Consider the following 24,296-nt stretch of genomic DNA (forward strand, 5'->3'; position numbering starts at 1 on the left):
GCAGGGTTTTTGATGCTATTGAACATAGTGGATGACTTATTCTCTCTGTAAAGCATTTATTTCACAATACATACGACATGTACGCCTCTACAGAGGTCTCAGAGCAACTCACCATTCTTCCACAGCGGTTATTATGCAAGTTCATTAATGCCCGAGCGTCCCTAACTTTTCTTTCCTTTGCATCCACAAAATCCTTTGCAAATTCAATTCCAAAGTCAATGTTGTCACTGCAGCCTCCCCAGTCAAACTCCCCCCTTTCATCCTTGAAGCGCCCTCTCTTTTTTGGGTCACAGCTACATGATTTCAGTTCTCCTTGACTGCAAGCACGGGTAATTGCGTACACAACTCCAGCATAAGAAATTGCATAGACAAAAGCAGCTTCTCGGCTACCTATAAGAAAAAAAATAACAAGTTACTTCTAGGTAGTGTACATATTATTACGGGACTAATTTGAACTAGTAAAAAAATCATAACATTATATACAAAAATATGTTGCCATTTTTTAGAATCTATTGTTATAATTAATATATAAACAAATGTGAACAATTAGGCTTAGTTTACACGGGGCGGATACGCTGCGTAAAAGCACGCAGCGTATCTGCCCTGTACACCGTAGGGAATACCGGTCGAAAAATCGCAACAGACTGTGGTGCAGTTTTTCACCTGGAATGTCCGTTGCAGAAAACTGCAACACTTAGCAGGCCGGCTTCCTGGGACGGCATTTCATCCCAGGGGACCACTGCAGCGGCGGTCACATGGGATGCACCGTCATCCCAGGAGGCCGGCCCTCTGACGTCATCCAGGCCGCCTCTTGGTATGACGTTTCATCCCATGTGACCGCGGCTACAGCCTGTGATTCGGATCAGCGTTCACATGGGATGAAACGTCATCCCAGGAGGCCGGCCTGGATGAAGAAACAATGATTTCTGGGTCAGTATAAGATTTTTATTATTTTTCTCAATTGTGTTTTTTTGTGGCGGAATCGCTGCGAACCCGCTGCAAAAACACGCAACAGCTGCTATTTGTTACGGGATTTAGCTTACCATTAAATTCAATGGGGGAAAACCTGCAACAAATAAGCAGCATTTACACAAATACAATTTACATGCTGCGGAATAAAATCCGCACCGCAGGTAAATTTCTGACTGTTTTTTTTCGCTCCGTATTTATGCAGCGTGTGGATGAGATTTGTTTTATCTCATCCACTTTGCTGCTACTGTTTTTTCTGCGGATTATCCGTCCGGAATTCTGGACGGAAAATACACAGCAATTTTGTTACGTGTGGACAAGCCCTAAACGCTGCAGAATTTCCGCAATGGAATTCTGTGCAGAAATTCCACAGCATTTATTGTAGAAGCAAAGTAGATGAGATTTAAACAAATCTGCCGTATTTACGCAACATGTCCAACTAATTGCATATTTTGAAATAACAATGAAAAAATAACATTCATTTTGCTAAATGTAAGAAATATTGTGGTGGAGTATATTTCTTTCAGACTTTCTGGGCATGCACTTTTTTTTAAAATAAATATAAATAAAAGAGGAGGAACTAACGTAGATTGTGTGCTGAGATCACAAGAATCAAAACCAAAGAAGCCAGCCAGAAGATGAAGATACCTGATGATCTCTAAAGGATCAGTCAGTACTTCTTGTCTTGTGTAACTTACAATTATTGTTTTCCATATTAACCATTTGTATATTCTTACAGTGTGATTAGCATGTGAAGATGGCCATATACAATTATTAACAATTAGGAAAAAATCATTAGATACCAAAATAATTGGTTCTTTAGTTGCAGCTTTCAGAACAATTATTGGACCAACTTTATTTATTCTCATACTCATATCAGTAACAAATGCTACTAAAAGGGGTTGTGCAGGATTAAAAAACATGACTGCTTTCTTCCAAAGGCAGTGCCATATGGCTGCTTTTCTTCTAAAAACAGTGCTGCTCAGTCCTACTCACTTCAATGATGCCGAGCTGCAATACCAGCATCAAGCCATGGGAAGGGATGGCCCTGTTTCTGGAATAAAGCAATCATGTTTTTATAATCCTGGACAACCCCTATAAGTAAATTAATTCCTATAAATTTGAATATCTGGGAAGACATGCTCATTCATAGACGAGCATCCATATAAAATATCAAAATGCCACTACTTATGACCAGCTAAAGACAAGAGAGTGCATGAAGGCTGTACGAAGTTCCTGTGGCTCTGTACTACACTCCATGAGCCGCCATATGAAGCCTATGCACATGGCCATATTTCAGAGATATTCCCCCCTAGAAGTCTACAGCATCCAACAGCGCATGAGAAATTTTTTTCTGTATAAAACCAGAGGTAGTTGCATTACGGCTCCATACAACTCAGAGGTTACACGCTTGTGCATGAGGCCTAACTTGTGCACTCATCCACATATCTTTCGGTTTCGACAGTAAATAATTCTACCTGAATTAGATAATGTATGGTAACAGTAATAAGAATTATGCTTTACTAATATCTAGATATATGACCTTATGATCTTTTGCATTTAATACAATTCAGCTGTTGTTAAGCTCCATTTCCTGCTGGGAAGATTCACCAACTGGTTGGCTTTTATCTCTTACTGAAGAACATCTTCAAGATTCACAGATCTCAAATGTACTATAAATCCAGCTAAAAAAATCAAGGAAAACAATTCCAAGGCTCTTCCACATAGTGTCTGGTATTTAATGGCATTTGAATTTACAGAGAATTTAAAGAGTTGTGAAAAACTATAAATGAGAAACACAAGGGCGGCAAAACTACCTGTCAAAATTAGGTACTGCATTGAAGAAACAATGTGGTTAAGCTATGTAATTAAATTGGACTGTCAAGTAGACTCCATTGGAGATCACGCAACAGCATGTCTTTTAGTCAGCAGCATGAAATTTACTGGCATATAAACTTCAGGGGGCCTTGTTGACGTGTTGCTAGAATTTTGATACATGGCTTCCAGCTACTCAACCTTTCATATATAAATTACCACCATAAAGAACTACCTTAATTGGTTGGAAAGCTTAGTGGTACTGATAAAAGTCATAGTATGCTGATTCATTGGGTTATTTATGCACATTATAATAAAACAATGCATAAACAGTACATAATGGTCTTGGTTTTCCACTTCTGCCTAGCAAATCAGGTGCAAAGTGGAACACCACATAAAGTTACAGCGCGGGGTTGCTGAGGCATTGCATAGTGCATAAAAGTCGCCAATGCTCTGCTGACTCAACTGCAGAGTTCCAAACCTTCTCTGGCATTAACAGCCACACAAAAACTGTACACTGGGAGCTTCATGGCATGGGTTTCCATGGCCAAGTAGCTGCATGCAAGCCTTACATCACCAAGCACAATATCAAGTGTTGGATGGAGTAGTTGTAAATCACGCCGCCCCTGGACTCTGGAACAGTGGAAACCTGTTCTGTGGAGTGATGAATCCCCCATCTCTATGTGGCACTCTGATGGACGAGTCTCGGTTTACGAATGCCAAGAGAACGTTACCTGCCTGACTACATCGTGCCAACTGTAAAGTTTTGTGGAGGAGGGATAATGCTGTGGGGTTGTTTTTAAGGGGTTGGTCTAGGCCACATAATTCCAGTGAAGGGAAATCTTAATACTTCAGCATGACAAGACAATTTGTGCAATTTATAAGCTTCCAACTTTGGGGGAAAAGTTTGGAGAAGGCCATTTTCTGTTCCAGCTTGACCACCCTCCAGTGCACAAAGCAAGGTCCATGAAAACATGGTTGTGTGATTTTGTTGTGGAAGAACTTGACTGGTCCACACAGAACCCTCACCTCAACCCCATCAAATACCTTTGAGATGACCTAGAACGGAGATTGCGACCCAGGTCTCCTCATCCAACATCAGTGTCTGACCTCACAAATGCTTTCTGAGTGAATGGGCAAATATTCCCACAGACACTCCAAAATCTTGAAGAAAGCCTTCCCAGAAGAGTGGAAGCTGTTTTAGCTGCAAAAGGAGTGACGAACCCCATTTTAATGTGTATGGAGATAGAAAGGGATGTCATAAAGTGTAATGTGTAGGTGTCCTAATACTTTTGTCCATATACGGATGTAGCCATCTTTAACTTGACTCTGATAACTTGCTGCAGCGTGATATAACACAACAAAAGCCATTGAAAAGTCATTGAAAAAAGTCAAGATAAGAGATGTAGCCATTGTTTATTTAATGTGTTAAAAGTCAAGGTAAAGACGGCTACATCTGTAGTGTATGCTTACTCAATATTTAATGTACGCACACACACACACACACACACACACACTCAGTCAAATGTGGAAGATGTCGTTTTATAAGAGCTTTATTTGTATATCATACAGTTAAATACTTAACAGTTAAACCGTATATCCAACTTCTCCCGTGATTTTCAAAGTTTTACACATATACACAATGAATTGAAATGTGAAAAAGCTGTTTTAATGTCTTTAATCCATGAACGACGAGTGACGGGTATATCCATTACAAGCGAGTGCTAGTTCCCACATCATGACATATCTCCATCACTCGTATCTCCTGGGTACTGCCACTGTACCCATGAGATCATCGGCAGAAGCATGACTATCAAACACAGCCGGGCTCCTGCTGCAACTGCCGGATTTGAAGAGTAGTGCAATTCTGGCAGTTTAACCCCTTAGATGCCACGGTGAATAGCGACCGGGGCATCTAAGGTGGTTGACAGAGGGAGGGAGCTCCCTCTGTCACCCCATCAGTACACCCACGATGTGATCGTGGGGCACTGATGTTTCCATGGCAGCCAGGGGCCTAATAAAGGGCCCTAGGTCTGCCATCAGTAAGTGCCTATTTTATACTGACATGCAATATATTGAGTATACCAAAGCATTATATCTGCGATCAGAAGATTGCGTTGTGAAGACCCATCGAGGGCAGTTTTTAGTGTGCAAACGTATTAAAATATTTAAAAAACCTATACATATTTAGTATTGCCGCAATCGTATCGACCCATAGAATAAAGTTAATTTGTTATTTACGTGCATATTTACGGCGTAAATTGAAAACGCGAAAAAACAATACTGGAATAGTTGTTTTTTTTTCAATTCTCTCCCAAAAAAAAAAAAGTTTAGAAAAGTTAATCAATATTGTATATGCACCTGAAAAATACAACTTGTCCTGCAAGAAACAAGCCCTCTTATGGCTATGTCGACGGAATAATAACAAAGTTATGAATCTTAGAAATGCGACAATGAAAAAACTAAAAATAGCACTTGGTCATTAACGCCAAAAAATACCTGGTTTATTAAGGGGTTAAAAAAAACCAACAGATTTATGAAAATAAAATCTTAAGCACAAAACAGAAGAAAGATTTACTATGCTGGTTTGGACCTTGGGGAAAGCAGACTGCCTGCGCCTGGATTCAAAAATATTTTCTTGAAGATAGTTCCTCCGCCATAAACTTACACCGTTCCTGAAACCTTATCCAAATATTTACATATCCAATTACTGCTTAGATATTTCACTGTTTTTCTGAGACATCCTTTAACTTGCACTGCTTTTGGAACTGCAATAGGCAGAGATGACCCTTCGTTCGTATGTAACAATCGAACACATAACAGTAGTAGAGGAAGGATAACAGAGAGACGGGTCACAACAGGCACGCGTGTTTACAGGAAACAGACCACTTGTCATTAACGCTCAAACAACAAATCTCCTTAAAGTCCTAGATTGAAATTTAGTTCTAAAGCAGTAACAGTTAAATATTTTTGGATCTGATAAATGCAGCCATTTACAACCAATGAAATGCTACTTTGCATTGTAATGATCAATATTAAGACAAAACAGTATTTTACATAAAGCAAACCTCAGCTAACTTCTAGCAGCTTTTGCATAAAGTAGAATCATCATAGTAACAATCTAGTCATTTAGTTCTTTTTTGTGTCACCAGAAATAGATTGAAGCAAAATGGCCTTTTTTATTTGAGGTCGGTTTGTTTGAGGATTATCAAAATCATTATGGTGGCATGATCAAACTTGTCTTATTGTTACACCCCATTACATAACCTCAAGTAATATGAGGGTAAATGCTTAGTTTTCCCATAAACATCTTGGCTATGCATATGTGACTAACTATTGAGGGTGGGGGGGCAAAAGATTGGAATACCAGTGTTGAGGGTATCTTCTATATGCTTCTTTGGTAACTTTAATAATGCCAATACTGTATATGGTGAGAGTAAAGCCATATTGTTTCCCTCATATAGTGAAGATATTAATGTTAACCAGCCCCATAAAGAAATCTCATTAAAGGGGTATTCCCATCTCCTTTCTCAAGTCTAATATGCCAGCTATCCTAAATATATGAATGTTACTAAATACCTTTATTTTTCTAAATTGTGGCCTACTCTAGATATTGTGCCTACCTCACCCTGGTTCTCCCTCTTTGTTTGTATATCGTTGCCTATAGTGACAGCCACCGCTGCAGTCCTACAGCAGTGGCCGTGCTTGCTTAGTGTTCTCACATTCCTCTATTGTAGAGGGTGGTTGGGGTCTCGGAAGCAGTTGGTGCTCGCTTGGTAGGTCCCAGCCCGTCCACCTCTCTGCAGCTGTATAGAGCTCTAGGGATGGCTTGAGGCATGCGCAATAGCCCTGGAGCCATTCAATTGAACGGCAGACCACAGGTAGCTGCTGAGTCCTTATTAAGGCTTTGAAAGAAGTATCAGAAGAGCGCACATTCAGGCGGGCGGCACGATGACATCAGCACATCACCTCTGGCCTGAACTGTCATTCCCAACTGCAAAGTACTGCCCACCACTGAGAGTAGCGGGAGCCGCAAACGCGGGAGTGACAGGCTACGACAGCTATGATGCTAAGGTAAAGGGGTGATGGGAATGCCTTTATAAAGGGAAGACAACTTTTTCTTAAAAAAATAGCAGCCTGTTATTGCCATGGAAATGTGCATCTGGCTCTATATATATATATATATATATATATATATATATATAGTTCATGGAGATACCGGGTCCGCCAAAATAGGAGCTGCACTTACAAAGTGACTTTCTGTTCTGGATCATAGAGGTCCAAAGCAGGGGACCCCTTCTATAATATCCATATCCCACTGATGGTGTCATGAAACAGGCAAGGGGCTCCATGATAGCCCAGGTAAGTAAGATGTTGGGGTCTGAGATAGCGGCCCAAGCCCTTTGCCAATCTAAGGAATACCTTGGGAAATCATGGAGTATTATCTGTCAATTGCTCATGGGTCTCATGAAATTGAAGGAGGAAACTAAACCTTTTTTTTATAAGTATGGTTATCCCTTTGTATGACAGTGTTAATATATCCTTCGATCAGTAAAGTATCTAATCGTCCAAAGGTGGGCAACTTAAATCTTGCCCTAAACCTGAATCGTATACTAACTAGATTGTTTTAACATTATTCGCTATAATTTTTGAACAATGAGGTCACTGTGAGCTGACATATCATTCATTTAATGGGTGTGCCTATGAACAGCAATCATTTACACCAAAGAATGTGTTAATGAACATACGTACAGCTCAACCATGTCCACATAGATTTCTGTTTTGCATCACATGGATCTTTGTTTGAGGAAGGTTCTGCTGTTTCTTTAAGAAGTCTGCTGGGCACTCGATCGCGTCATGTTTAAGCAGACTGGAATTTGCCACGGTTTTGAAAAGTAAAATACAAGAGTCTGAAAGTGAAGTTAGTTGGGCACTGTTATATGGGCACAGTTAAATGTTAGTATTTATAACGAGATAAGGGATTGTAAGGGATACTCTTAAAGGGCTTGGTTACTTTAGGTTTACTATTTGCAAACATGAGTCAAACATTAAAATAGGCAACTTACGAATACATTCTCTTGTGTTAGTTTCCTGACTGTCCAGGACCTGCACAAGCGCAGAGAAAACTAGCGCAAGCACGGTGGGTTTCATTGAAGATTGCAGACTGTGGTCCCTTGGGACACGTCCCCCCATCTGTGGCCATATTATGTATGGCGTGGCACACTGTCGAGGGAGAAGGATATAAGGAACCAGGGGGCATGATTAGACACGTAGCAAAAACACCACAAACTTGTTAAAAATAATCTATTGGTAAGTTGCCTATTTTTATCTTTGACTCGCATACAGAAATAGTATAACTAAAGTGGCCAACCCCTTTAAGGAGATAAATAAAATGCTTTTCCAGCTAATTATTCAAATTTTCTTGTAGATCCATGTTTCAAGTGTACAATGGGAACATAAAAGGCAATCCTACGTCTGTGTAGAAGTTCCCTCCCTCTGGATATATATCCAAGTACACACAGATTGCAAAGTGATGTTACTATGGAAGTAGCATATTCAAGATTAACAGACAAACAAAGAGAAGAGCTGAAGGAGGTTCAGGGAAACATTTTTCTATACTTCTATGCTTGCTGGGTGACCGAGTGGCCAAATGCAGCTCTCCATGGCCTCTAAAATGGTTGACTATGGTTGTAATTCCCTGTCCCAACAAAAACTACTGCTCAAATATTATGGAAATTAATGAGCACATGAAGTTTGAGTGGTCATTGGAGATCTCATTGGAAATTGTGCAGGACATTATGGAGTAACCATGAAGGAATATAAATATTCTGTTTTAACAATATTGAGACTTTATATAACAAATCATCACATTGAAACTCTAGTTTTCCATTGTCCTTCAGAATCCCGAACCCTCTTCCACTATGTTGTCTAATTAGAACCTAAAGATGTTTGAGCTGATGCTTTTTACTTATCTGCAAAGGTGCTCGTGGCGTGTATAATGCAGCCCCAACACTTTTGCCACAGATATTCCTCAGGGAAAATGTACATTTACCGCCAGCACTACACAGGAGTGTCGTTTTTTTAATGCTTTTGATATAGCGTAAGGGAACTGGGTATAAAACACTATTCACTTCAATGAACTGGTGTTGTAAAGATAGATTGATGCCGTGCCATAGTGTATTAGTTCTATATTATTTTAATGGGTTTTATGGTTTATTCAACCCACTGTCAAATACCCTATTAGGGAATTTTGAGTTAATGGAGGATATCCTTTTTTCAGGATCCTCAGCTATAAGCTATATTGATTTCTATTGAAACCCAAGTAGAAGGGTAGGCTAGTTAACATTTCTCATTACATTTCCCAGCATTCCTCAGTTTCATAATGTGTTAAAAAAAACAAACCTGCCTCTGCACAATATGTAACTGGGTGACCAAAAATGCAGCCCTATGAAAGTTGATATGACCCTTTTATATAGCTGTCACATTGTTACTTACTATCCAAAATCTGAATCCAGGAGAAGTCTATAGCCAAACAGCTGAGATAGAAAGAGTACTGCACATAGTTACAGCAAGTAAAGGTTTACTACAGTGTTTCATTTTGGATGTAAGCCTGGAAGGAGTTTTCTCAAATGACAAAATTCTGCTTTCTTTCTAGAAATAGCATCACGTTTGTCCATGGGCTGTGTCTGGTATTGCAACTCAACCCCATTCAATTGAATGAGACTGAGTTGCAATACCAGACACTGCCTGTAAACAACGGTGGCACTGTTCTAAGAATAAAACATTTTTAATCTCAGACAACTTCTTCAACCAATGATAACAGGTACTGAAAGTTGATGACTGACTACGTACCAAGAAACATGTTTGATTAGTTTCACTTCAAGTTCCAAATAAGTAATAAGATAATAAAAACAACAGCAAAGCTTAAACCCCTAGGCGCACGAGGACGCAACTGTACGTCCATGCGGCCAGTGTCTTAAGGAACAGGGACGTACAGTTACTGCGAAGTTCCAGGTGCACACTGTCGGCGACAGTGTGCACCGGGAACCGGGAGGCCAGCTGTCCCTGACAGCTGACACTCCACTGTATGCCAATCAGCGGCTTATTTCCGCTTAAATCGTCAATTAACCCCTTGATTGCGGTGATTGATTGCAATCACCGCATTCAGGGGTTTCTAGCTCATCGGCAGACCTCACGATGAAATCGTGAGGTTTGCAGATGGCTAGCATGGCGATCGGAGGCCAAGTAATGGCCTCCGTGTCTGCCATGTACGGAAGCCTATCAGGTCAGCCTCCTGATAGACTTCCTGTCAGAGTGACAGGACGTCACTGCCGTTCGCGATGCACACTGTCGATGACAGTGTCTGTGACACTGTCGGCGACAGTGTGCATCGGGAACCGGGAGGTCAGCTGTCCCTGACAGCTGACACTCCACTAGTTGCCGATCAGTGGCTCATTGCCGCTGATTTCGGCAATTAACGCGTTACATGCGGGGCTCGATTGTGATCTCCGCATGTAGGGGGTTTGTACACATCAGCAGCCCCCATGCAATTGTGGGGGCTGCTGATGCTTGTGATGGCACCCGGGGGCCAGACAACGGCCCCCGGGTCTGCCATGTATGTCAGCCTATGAGGATCAGCCTCTGCTGGTCCTCGTAGACTAAGGCTGGGTTCACACGACCTATTTTCAGACGTAAACGAGATGTATTATGCCTCGTTTTACGTCTGAAAATAAGGCTACAATACGTCGGCAAACATCTGCCCATTCATTTGAATGGGTTTGCCGACGTACTGTGCAGACGACCTGTAATTTACGCGTCGTCGTTTGACAGCTGTCAAATGACGACGCGTAAAATGACTGCCTCGTCAAAGAAGTGCAGGACACTTCTTTGGACGTTTTTGGAGCCGTTTTCTCATAGACTCCAATGAAAACAGCTCCAAAAACGGACGTAAAAAAACGCAGCGATAACGCCGCGAAAAACGACGCGAAAAACGCGAGTTGCTCAAAAAACGTCTGAAAATCAGGGGCTGTTTTCCCTTGAAAACAGCTCCGTATTTTCAGACGTTTTTGGTCACTACGTTTGCACATACCCTAAGGGTATGATCACACGAAAGCGTCCGTAAAGGCTGAAATTACGGGGATGTTTTCAGGAGGAAACATCCCCGTAATTTCAGCCGTAACGACATGTGCAGGCGCTTGAACGACGCGTCCATTACGGACGTAAGTGGCGTTGCTATTCATTGGAGTCAATGAATAACGGCTCCAATTACGCCCAAAGAAGTGACAGGTCACTTCTTTGACGCGGGCGTCTATTTACGCGCCGTCATTTGACAGCGGCGCGTAAATATACGCCTCGTGTGATCAGACAAACGTCAGCCCATTGCTTTCAATGGGCAGATGTTTGTCAACGCTATCGAGGCGCATTTTTCAGACGTAATTCGGGGCAAAAACGCCCGAATTACGTCCGTAATTAGTGTGTGTGCACATACCCTAACTGTCAGAGTGACTGTGACGTCACACTGACAGTTGGAATACGTTACACTACCTAGGTAGTGTAATGTATTCTAGCAGCGATCAGAGCTGCAGGTAAAAAAATAAAGTGTAAAAAGTAAAGAAAAAATAAAAAAAAAAGTTAATAAAAATGTTTTACAAAAGTGTAAAAATAAAAGATTTTTTTTCCTATAATAAGTCTCTTATTATAGGAAAAAAATGAAACCGTTAAAAAACAGTACACATATTTGGTATCACCGCGTTCGTAACGACCCAATCTATAACACTATAATGTTATTTTTACCGCAAGGTGAACGCCACAAAAAAAACCAAACTAAAAACAGTGCCAGAATCACTATTTTTTGGTCACCATCCCTCCCAAAATATAGAATAAAAAGTGATCAAAAAGTCGCATTGTACCTGAAAATAGTACCAATAATAACTACAATCCGCCCCGCAAAAAACAAGCCCTTACACCTCTTTTTTGACGGAAAAATAAAAAAGTTACGGCTCTCAGAATATGGTGACACAGAAAATAAATTATTTTATAAAGAAGTGATTTTATTGTGCAAACGCTGCAAAACATAAAAAAAACTATATACATATGGTATCGCCGTAATCGTACCGACCCGCAGAATGAAGTAAATTTGTCATTTATAGCGCATTATGAACGCCGTAAGAAATAAAGAATTTAAAACGCCAAAATCACTGTTTTTGGCCACCAAAGCTCTAAATAAAAGTAATAAAAAGTGATCAAAAATTTGCATCTACCAAAAAATGGTATCAATAAAAACTACAGCTCGTCCTGCCAAAAATAAGCCCTCACACCACTCAATTCATGGAAAAATAAAAAAGTTATGGCCTTTGGAAGGCGGGGAGTGAAAAACTAAAATGGAAAAGCAAAAAAGGATGAGTCCTGCAACGGTTAATTAATTTCTATTAAAAAAATAAATTATTACCACATGTGGGGTATTGTCGTACTCGGGAGAGATTGCGTTACAAGTTTAGGGCGACTTTTTCTCCTTTATCCCTTGTGAAAATGAAAAAATCCAACATTTTAGTGGACAAAAATGTTTATATTCATTTTCACGGCCTAATTCTACTAAATTCTGCAAATGACCTGTGTGGTATAAATGCTCACTATACCCCTAGTAAAATTCCTTGAGGGGTCTAGTTTCCAAAATGGGGTCACTTTTGGGGGGTTTCCACTATTTTGTTCCCTCCAGGGGGTTGCAATCGCGACATGGCACTGAAAATTAATCCAGCAAAATCTGTACTCCAAAATCCAAATGGCGCTCCCTCCCTTCTGAGCGCTGCCATGGGTCCAAACAGCAGTTTATTACCACATATGGGTTATTTCCGTAATCGGGAGAATATGCTTTACAAATGTTGGAGTGAATTTTCTTCTTTATTCCTTGTAAATATTAAAAATTTCTATGTTATTTCAGAAAAAAAGTCGATTTTCATTTTCACAGACTAACTCCAATAAATATAGCAAAATACCTGTGGGGTCAAAGTGCTAACTATACCCCTAGATAAATTCCTTGAGGGGACTAGTTTCTAAAATGGGGTCACTTTTGGGGAGTTTCCACTGTTTTGGCCCCACAAGACCTCTTCAAACTCGACATGGTGCCTAAAATATATTCTAAAAATAAGCAGGCCCCAAAATCCTCTAGGTACTCCTTTGCTTCTGAGGCCGGTGTTTCGGTCCATTACCGCACTAGGGTCACATGTGGGATATTCCTAAAAACTGCAGGATCTGGGCAATAAATATTGAGTTGTATTTCTCTGGTAAAACCTTCTGTGTTACACAATTTTTTTTATTACAAATGAATTTCGGCAAAAAAAGGAGAAATTTGTAAATTTCCCCTCTACTTTGTTTTATTTCCTGTGAAACGCCTAAAGGGTTAAAATACTTTCTGAATGCTGTTTTGAATACTTTGAGGGTGCAGTTTTTAAAATGGGGTAATTTATTGGGGTATTCTAATATATAAGGCCCTCAAAACCACTTCAGAGCTGGACTGGTCCCTGTAAAAATAGCCTTTTGAAATTTTCTTGAAAATGTGAAAAATTGCTGCTAAAGTTCTAAGCCTTGTAACGTCCTAGAAAAATAAAAGGATGTTCAAAAAACGATGCAAATATAAAGTACACATATGGGAAATGGTAACTAGTCACTATTTTATGTGGTATTACTATCAGTTTTACAAGCAGATACATTTAAATTGAGAAAAATGCAAATTTTTTCAAATTTTCTCTAAATTTTGGTGTTTTTCACGAATAAATATTGAATTTATCGAGCAAATTTTTACACTATCATAAAGTACAATATGTCACGAGAAAAGAATCTCAGAATCGCTTGGATAGGTAAAAGCATTCCGGAGTTATTACCACATAAATTGACACATGTCAGATTTGAAAAAATCGGCTGTGCCACAAGGCCAAAACAGGCTGCGTCCTAATGGGGTTAAAACATAATAATAATAATAATAATAATAATAATAATAATAATAATAATAACAATAATAATACATGTGATGATCACTTTATGTATAGTCCTTTAATAATATCTATACTGTTGTTATGTTATATTATATATGTCTCTATTGGGGTATACAATAATCCATACTACTCATTGTAATTACAAACACCCTACACCACATCACACACAAATATATGTATATAATATCACATTACGTTATTGATTCCCACATTGTTTGTAGGTTTACTTTTAGGCATGACAACATACTTCTTAGCATGACTCTACCAAAGACTGTGTGATCTCTGTCCAGGGTGCTGCAGTTCCAGCGATGGTGCCTGAACTGATGCTGGCACTCTCTGATCCACTCCTTAGCTCCCTCACCAATGGCTTGCATAATGTCAGGATGCTTCTGACAAAGTTGCCTCTGCTTGTTGACAAGGCCTGGGATATTATCACATATCACTCTTGCTCCAAGTGCACCAATGTACCTACAAGAAAAAAAAATCTATATAAATCACATTATAAAGTGTAAGAAACAACCCAAGAATTTCAAGTATTTCAGAAGTTCTATGTACAATACACTTTTGACTGTCTGAATTTATTACATATCCGTTGCAATCCCATGAGTGCAGTTTTCCATTGTTTTTAATTGATTATATTTCAAATGAATTTTTGACTAACGAAAGGAAGCAAAACGTTGCAAATATACTCTGACATTTCCTGTCACATGTATATTACCTATTACGTGCATTCCATTCACACAGTTAAGTATGAAATGTACAGAAAACACAGTACATATTATAAACAGTGTATTGTAGAATATACACAATATATTTCTTATAGAAATCAGTTCCTAGTATAACATTTAGATTCATTTCTAATATGATTAAAGGGGTTGTCTCATGACCATGCCAATATATGCCATATAAGTGCATACTGTATATGGACACCATAGAAGTGTTTCCGCTCGAGACCCCCTTACATGTCAACTGCAGGGGAAATGTCTGGCCAGATGTGGCTTCCACCGATGATAACCATTGACTGCAAGGGGCTAGGAAGCCAGTTTCTTCTCAAACAGGGGTTGTCTTTATGAGGCAACCTCTTTATTTATGTGTTAGTGCTGTTTCTGCCATATGGATCACAGGTTTTCCGACCCCTTACAGGGTCAACTGGTGTAAAAAGCTCCTTTACAAATACCCTAATATGGCATTTTCAGTTAATAGAAGAGGTTCCCCTATTTAGGACCCCCACCTGCTGCTACAAAGATGACCTGGCACATCCATATATTACAACAATAGACATGTGAATTCAATGAGTACTGTGTACTACTTCATTGAGCTGATAACTGTGAGTCCTAGCTTCAACTATAACTGATGCAGCCACGCAACTTAAGAATTCCTGTGCACTTCTGACCTATTACAGCTGGTGGAATACAAATATGCGTGTAGCCCCAGCATTATAGTCTAGTTATAGAAGACATGGTGCAATATGGCTTCTATCAATAGAAGCCTTATAAAGCTGTACAGATTTGTCTTCCCTTACCAATTCTCATATCGCAACATGAGATGGCACAAGATGACCAGCTTAAAAAAAAAAACATGACTTTGTCTATGATATATGTCTCTATGTGGGACGAAGAACTTGTGATGTGAATTGCAGCCTGTAAAGGGTTTTGCTAGTATGTCGCGATATTGTATTGAAATGGTTTCATGAGAAATTGAGGTCCTTAAACAAATTCAAGCACAGGTAAGGGTGGATACATCTGTATATCGATTAAACACCAAAGTGACAGCTCCAGCCACTTAGATTTTACCGCTGCACTGCTAACCTACTGAAGGTTCAGGGCTTCATCCAGAAGAAATGGAGTATCCACACCTAACTAAGGAAAACACATAAATGCATAGGAACTGGATTCTAAAAAAAAAAGAGAGATATTAACCCACTCTTGGACTATTCCAGCCTTTTTCACTGCTTGAGTTTAAATGTCAAATTGCGCAGCTCACAATGACACTATAATGGGTCATTACAAGAGTCTTTAGACATAAGTCAACCCTTTCTCCACATGTGTTATAGACGACACGGACATTGTTGTCCCTGGCTGAGTTCTACCCTTTCCCTTCTGCTAAACTTAGGATGTCTGTAGAGATGAAGCTCTGCAAGGGCTACCTTTGCCCATGGTAATGTGAGCCTAGGTCAGTTGGAGCTAGGCCTTTACCCCAGGGTCTTCTTAGCAATGATTGTTTTAAAACAATTTTTCTCCTGAAATTTCTTTCATCTTACATTGGGTCTAGTGATGTATCTGCACCTGTGCACAGGTGCAGATGTGTGGACAGGATCAGACATGATGGACGATGCAGTCAAACAATTATGTGCAGTGACTGCTTTAATGCAACATCATAATGCCTCTGTTTACATAGGATGCAACCTTAGTACAGCAGGGAAAGGGGTAGAATCCTCATGACGGATATGTGAGTAAATGATTCTTTATTTCATTATTGTTTCTACAAAAAGAAAAACCTTTCTGGAATTGTCAGAAAAAATATCCTTTAAATTTTGTCACTCAAATTCAAGTTTTACTGCATTATTCCAAATTCCCATCCTCCTACCCAGGTCATTCTCACATAAGTGAAGGAAGCAATGAGGACACCCATCATTGGATGCTGGGTCTTCACGCTGCTTAAACTGTCCCTCTGTCTGTCTTCTCACCAGTGAATGTCCTCCTGTGACAAAATAGTGGCTCTACAGATCCTAAAAATCAATTTTCATCTATTAGTCCTATAAGTCAGTTACCTTGTTAATTCAGTGATGACTAACAGTTGCCTGCATAAAGGATAGTTTCAGATGCTGCTTGACAGCACCACACTCCTAACCACCCAGGACTGGAGGTCTTGGTGCCCTGATCCCATTTTCATCTTGAATAATTTTTCCACTTTGCTACTTGCCACCTGTGGAGACCACTTCCCTATGCAGGTTCTCACCAACCATTAAAATGAGGAGCAGGCCAACCTGAAAAAGGCCTTATCTATCCAGGGGCATCATAACAGCCCCATAGCAGTCACATGAGTGGCTTCTACAGTACGTACGTCCAACTACCTCTGTGCTAATGGCAAGCGCAGAGACAGCTAAATCAGTTCTTTAGTACAAACACCTGCAGATAGCAGCCCAGATCTTCTAGATTCATAGACGTGTGGTTATGAGTGTATGTTTAGCTACAGTAAAGCCTTCATTTTTAGGTTTATGGTGAATATGTGCTGTAAACTCACATCCACCCCAAAAAAAAATTTCAGCATTCCTGACATGTCTGTTTTAGCAAAATAACAATTCTGGATTATCTACTCATAACTTTTCTAAGCTATTGTTGCAACGTTCCTCGTTATTCCTCCTGGAAATATATTAATAAATTGGAAAATTTCCATTACCATTCCCTACACATTCTGACACTGTACAATTGGTGCTGGCCATGTTATACTGTTGTTGGGACTTTCCCCATGAACAAGGGGAATGGTAATACCCAGTTCTCACTTTATTCCTATATTTTCAGATGGAATAACAGACGAATGCACAACACAAAGTTCTAACAAAATATGTTCGAGTATTGTTCCTTTATACGGAGTGCAATTATTTACTAAAACAGACATGTCAGGAGAGGTGACAGGTCCTCTTTATGTAATGGGGCAGATTTACTAAGCCGTGTAACATTTAGACAGCATAAACTTAGACCAGACGGTGTGAAGATGAGCCAAATTTATAACAGTGGTGCATGTTTTGTGCATGCATCCTGCTAAACATACTGGGCACTTTTCCTTCCTAAGATACCAACTCTGGGTTAGCTTAGTTTTCGTTTGGGCCATTTTGGTGCATTTTAGACCATGCCTCCTTCTTTGCTAAGCCATTCCCCCTTTCTAGACACTTTTTAAAGGTATCTAGTGAGGCACAAACATCTGTACTTAAATCAGTCTAAAATTAAATGCGACAAATTGTGCCAAAATTTGGCGCATTTTTCTTCAACTGCCTGATGGCTTTTTTTATTCAACTCCCTTGGTTGAACTTGATGGACGTGTGTCTTTTTTCAACCGTACTAACTATGTAACTATGTAATAATACGGTATGTATAATTTTTTTTATGTCCTGTTTTACAATTTCTTTGAAAATTTTAATTTGGCAAGTCTAAAGAATTTCCAGTTCTCGAATAAGTCTAAAGGTTGGAGTTTCGGTGGGGGCATCAACCAATCAGTTTCGCTTAGCAGTTTATGTGTGGTAACGTAGGAGTCCAATCAGCTATTACCATGTTAAAAGAAGCTGTTAAATTGTGTATTCTAAAAGGGCTGGACAGAAATGGAACTTCTAATGAATAGTCATGATTTTCATGATTCATGATAAAACACAGAATAACAAAAAAATAGCAAATAAAAGCTCCCCCTCTGCTCCTCACATACTGGTGAACTGACAGGCTGCAGTCTCATAAATGTTTATTCTGGCCATATAATTATCATCTTTTCTGTGTATCGGTGCCAGGTCCACGGTCATATGAAGATTTATATTGCATATTTCTGTAACTTCTTATGAAGAAAGTAAAATAAATAAAGAGGACTGTAAAAAATAACGCAAACCTAAGAGAGACCAATCAACAACGTAAATCTTAAAATAAGGACAACCCAACAGCTTTCATTTTTGATTATTATTCTTTTTTTTTTATTACATTTCTGACTAATGTCTAGCAATCTGTAACGAAACCCAGATATGAATGAATATTTATGAGGACAGTCCATAAGATTTTCCTAAGAATTTATTTGGAACAGAAGTGGGATTTTCCATATCTGTCCTCAACCCCTGGCCAGGCTTCTTAGTTATCTAGGAAGAAATAACTGTATTCTCTGTTAGCTCCACGTGTCATGAATACGGTGGAGCCAGAGGCTTCATTGTTCCTAATATCTGCAGTGTGTAGGAGTGCTGGAAAAGCACATTGAGAGAAATTCACAACTGTTACCCAATTCCCAATATAATTCTCTAAGTTCAAATTAAATTTACAAAAGCTTTTATCTTTTCTCTGAAATGACCTATTAGTGAAGCAAATTGTTGTGTTTGTGTGTATCTGCATGCATGAGTGTGTGTATTAAGACGTATATGACACTATGTCTAACAACCCATTTAATTCGCTCTGTAATATAATTGAAAGTGTTCTGAACTTTACTAAAACACTGGCAGCAATTGGGACAAGGTACTGCTCCTCCAACTGTAGGACTTGATAATGTAGCAGGATAATATGTCCCTGATGTTTCGGTCCAGGAAGCGGTCTTCTATACGTAGATGTGCCTGTTCTATAACATTTGTGCATCTACCCCATGATCGGAGTGGCAGCATCACTCCCCTGCACAGCTCAGGAGTTCAGACAATGAGAACAAGGGGATAAGTGGAATCTTTTCCATGATGAGAGGCTGTAGTATTTTGCTTTTTAATGAACTATCTGTGCCCTCTGGTCAAGATGTGGGCACTGTTTGACTATATGTTGGCAAAAATGTCACTCCTTGCACCGTTTTGAATGATGTGGGCACCATTTGGCACTTTGTAGGTACGATTTGACAATATTTTACTCTATTGGCACTGTTTAGTACTATGTCGCCAAAATATGGAACTTTATGGACACTATGGGGCAGATTTATTAAGACTGACGTTTCATACGCCAGTCTTAACAACCAATTTGCTGGAGTTTGATGCAACACATTTATTAAGTGACGACCGTCTCTTAACAAATATATTGTTACTTTCTGCTGGCCACGTGACACAATTCTGGCGCAACAACCGTGCCACATCCATTTCCAACACATAAAATAAAGAAAAATACATACTTACTCACTGTTCCTCTTTTTCCCCAATGCCACCCCCCCACAGCTCCCTCTTCACACAGCACTCAATGGCATCAGTGCTATATGTGACATTTTTAATGTGTCCGATAGGAAAGGTAGAGGGGGTAAGGTACGTGGCCCGGCATGAAACGCTATCTTGCTGCTCCATACAGACTGATGGTGCCAAAGTATATAAAATTTGCCATTTGGAAAATATACTGGCACAGATATGGGGACACTGTTGCTGTCACTTATTATTATGATTGCACTGAATAGGACTGGCAAGTACATGTGTATCTTCATGTGTGTACATCTTTGTTGGTATCCCCTCCTTTTTGACACTATCCTGCATATACCTATGTTTACAGCATGTACATTATAAGTTTATAATCCTTCTAATTTAAAAAAATAGCTTCAGATCAGTTTTGATTTTGAGTATAATAATCTGTAAATGAATGTAACAATTATATGGAACATATTTCTTCTGTGGTAGGCAATACACATAAGAACAGTTGAGCTGCACCCATACACATTAGACTGAAGTTGGTGGCATCCACTAACATATATCTAATGTGTATGACCAGCTTAAAGAGGTACTGTACTTTCAAAAAACTTTTGATATGTCATAGAGACACATAAAACGTGTTTGAGCCTAATAAGGAGCACCGATCATAGCCAAAGGGGAATGGCGCTCAATTGAGCGCTACTGCACCTTCCTTTTAGCGATGGTGCGGGTTTCAGCACCTGTACCCACACTGATCACTTCTTCTGATATGACATATTAAATGTTTTTTGAAAGTACAGTTACTCTTTAAGGTTTTTGTTGAGAATTAGTAATTTAAAGTGGAGTTATGTTTTTACACAGCCCATCAATGATTGCTTCTGTGCCAGGAATGCTGGCAGCATGACAAGGTCAGATGAGGATGGAAAGTGCATATTAGTGGACAGCTTACTATGTGGATTGTGTAAAGTGCAGTATGTTTACACAACTACTATAATTATTATTATTGTTAATATTAAAGTATTTATCTATTAATTGTTTGCTCAGAAATGCATGCCATGAATTTCCAGATCCATCTAGTATGACATCATCTGAACCTAGTATTCAGTTTAAAAGGATAACTGTCTAACAAACAACCAGCAGCTGCTTCCATATGTACACCTAGTACTAAGTAGGAGTCAACAATGTGGTGAGAATATTCCTTATAGAATCTAACCTGCCATTCTCCTCTTACCTCACTCATTGAAGGGTAACTAAACTTTCAAAAATCTCTTAACATGTTATAGCGACATGTCAGAAGTTTTGATCGGCAGGGGTCTGAGCACTGAGACCCCCACGAATACTGAAACTAAGCCTCAGAAATGCTCGGGGGAGCGCTGTTCTGCTTAGTTTCTGATCGACTTTTTATGGAAAGCCCAGCAAGTGGTGTACGGACTCAATAGAAAGTCTATCAGATCATACATCGCTTGCTCGGCTTTCCGAGGAAAGCCAATCAGAAACTAAGCAATGCTCTGCCGAGTGTTTCTGCCACTTCGTTTTAGCAATCAGTGGGGGTCTGAGTGCTCAGACCCCAACCAATCAAAACTTCTGACATGTCACTATGACATGTCAAAAGTGTTTTAAAAGTTTAGTTACCCTATAACATAGCATATTCCCCCACAGAACTTACACCAATGGATTTTTTTTACACACTATATTGTATAAATGCTACAGACTATTGTGCTTGAAATTCACAGGGGATCAGCAGTTTGTGAAATATGTACTAACGCTGTCTGACACACCAATAATTATTCCGCAGAGGATCTGTCAGCTATATATGCTGTCCTGTCTGAGGGCAGCATAAAGTAGTGACGGACACGTTGGTTTCAGCAGTCTGTCACATAATTTGCCGTAAGTTGGGAGAGCTTACATTATCTTTGTGGCTGGAGGTGAAGCATGCATACAATTGGACTCAAGCCTGGAGCGCGGACTGCGCATCGCAAAGATAAAACATAAGTTCTCCCAAAGTACCGCAAATTACTCTATGAGTGACAGACCACTGATATCAACCAGTCTGTCACTACTTTATGCTGCGCTCAGACAGAGCAGAATAAATATCTGTTAGGTCCGCTTTAAAATGAACCGCTTGACCAGGACTTAGATGTCTACTCAAATACCACAAATTACTGCGTCTTATTTTTATGTGTTTTTTTTTTGTTCACGGTAATCATAGGTGGAACCCTATTAAAAACATGTGTTTCACCTGTTATTACCGCGTGGACAAATACAGTATCGAATAACCATGTGCACTCAGTAGACGTGAGAATACACCCTTAGATTGGCTAAACAAAAGAAGGTTTAAGGGTCTTTTTAATAAAATAGCTAGTAAATGCATAAGTTGCTGTCTTCAAGATACAATATCTCCATACAGATATAACTATGTTAGACTTATTGTAAAACACTTCCAATTATTAGTCATTGTTTTTTTGGATTCGACAGTGGAGTTCACTTATTGTTACTCATGATTGGAATTTCAGGGGGTCAGTTAGTGAGTAGAAATTAATACACTCTCTAATTTACGCCTAATGCACACAACCGCTGTGTGCCGGCCAGGTCCCGTCAGTGATCCGTGGAAAGATAGAACATGTCCTATCTTTCCACGGATCGGAGAATCGGATTCAGTTTTCACGATTCCGATTTACCCGCTAAAGTGAATGGGTCCATGAAAACTATCAGGTGCCACTCGGATGCTGTGAAAAACGACCCAAGTGGCTCTCGGTTGTGTTCAACTGCACTTAGTGTCTCTCAACTCTAATTCTCAAGTACACCCAACAGGTAATTTTTAAGAATTTCCTATAGAGAGAACACCTAGAAGATCATGCTCTTCCATTTTTATGTGGTGCAGCGTATACAGGAATTTTCAGGAGGGTGTCAAGAGGGATTTCAGGACATAATGAATGATGTTGCCCAACAGTGGATATTCCCTTTAAATTACAAACATATATATATATATATATACTTTTCTGTTTTCTATCTACAGTATATAATTTTTTAATTCAAGCTGAGGCAATTGTCTCGTACACAGTCTCAGCACTCTCAATACATGTGACTTTTGTGAGACAAGGAAGAGTCAAAAACTTTTAGTCATCAGTGTGATGTTCATCTTTCACCCAGGCTACAGAAATGACAGGAAATTATGTTAATGTTATTTATAAGCGTTGAAAAATCTAGCATGTAGAAAAATAAAAATTGTTAATGGAGCAAGTGAGGTTTAAAGGGAACCTGTCACCAGCATTTCACCTATTGAACTCTGCTCACCCCTCACTGGCCGCTGCTGTCAAAAGTTTATTGCCGTTATCCCCTCTCCTAAACTCCTCCAACCGTAACTAACAGTCTGCAAACATTTTGCGCCTTTTATGGTAATAATCCGGCAGTCTCGTTCGTTCCCCTATTTATGCCCGTCCACCGCCGAAAACTGTCCCACCCTGAATGCTGTCAATCAAATGTAAGCTGTCAATCAAAAGTAAGGAGGAGGGGTAAACTCGGAAAGACTTGAGGAATGAAGATATAACTCTTTTCGACCGAAGATATGACTCTTTTATGCTCATTAGCATACGGTGCAGGGAGACGAAGAAATGGAATACTAAAGCTACAGAGCCGAATTAGAAGATAATTATAGGTTATATAGAAATGATTTTTCACCCACCACCACCAGGTAGCGCTGGTTTAATAGGTGAACAGGTTCCCTTTAAAGAAATATATATATATATATATATATATATATATATATATACGGTATTATTTTATTTTTTTTTTTTCATATACATTTTATATTATGAGTAAGAGAACTACTTTTGCACTACCTATTGATATCTATTCAAATGTCCCTTTAGGACATGTTTTGGTACTAGATGGGTCCCCCTAATTTTAGCTTTAAGGGGTTGTCTAGTTAGTATTCTTTCGCAAAAGTAGCTCCTTGGTGATCAGCTGATATATTAGGGAAGCTGCTGGCAAGAGCTATTTCCAATGACTATACACTCAGGCTGATGGGAGTAAACCCTGATAAGAAAACTTTCCTCTTTAACATCCATTTACCTAAAAGCAAACAACCCCTTCAGCCAAAAGTCCTATTAATTTTAGCATGTCAGGGGCCTCTAGTAATTATGTTTTATGATTCGCCGAACAAGAAAAGGGATTGTCTACACAAGGTGTTAAAAAAGTGACAACCTCAGCTCTAAGTGCATAATGTATTTAAAACAATTGTCACATTCCCTGTACCACACAACAGTCAGGGTGTACTGAATTTAATGTTATTCTAAAATTAACCCCCTAAACTTTAAAGAGGCTCTGTCACTAGTTTAGTAAGGCCCTATTACCTAGCTAATCTAATAGGCGCTGTCACACTGATAATACTAGTGAAAATTGTGTCCCAAAATGGTAATTATTTTAAAAGTAATGAGCGTTTTCCTAAATATGTAAATGAGCCTTTATTTGACAAGTGGGAGGTAACATCAGCGATTCTGCTGAGGTGGAGCTACCTCACAGTCTCTGACGCTGTCCAATCAGCATGAAGCTGCTTCACACACTGTATGAGAGACATTATAGAGGGCAGGGGGATCACTACAAACAGCCATATCGCAGGTTGTTCTGGTGGCATATGGAAGAGGAGATTCTAATCCTTCATATGACAGCAGGACCGCAGTTCTAGCTGTGACACAACC

The 24,296-nt window shown here is 39.5% G+C and overlaps 1 protein-coding gene across 1 annotated transcript in view; it reads right to left on the reverse strand.

The window, feature by feature from the left end:
- Positions 1–24,296, reverse strand: part of WNT2B (Wnt family member 2B) — a 77,509-nt gene that overhangs the window by 16,058 nt on the left and 37,155 nt on the right. The window contains exons 2-3 of the mRNA XM_075853869.1: positions 14,020–14,240; positions 113–390 (exon numbers count right to left, since the gene is read on the reverse strand). Coding sequence (XP_075709984.1) covers positions 113–390; positions 14,020–14,240 — 499 coding nt within the window. The remainder of the gene's footprint in view (positions 1–112; positions 391–14,019; positions 14,241–24,296) is intronic.

This window comes from Rhinoderma darwinii, chromosome 2 (assembly GCF_050947455.1).
Source record: "Rhinoderma darwinii isolate aRhiDar2 chromosome 2, aRhiDar2.hap1, whole genome shotgun sequence".
NCBI classification, from domain to species: domain Eukaryota; kingdom Metazoa; phylum Chordata; class Amphibia; order Anura; family Rhinodermatidae; genus Rhinoderma; species Rhinoderma darwinii.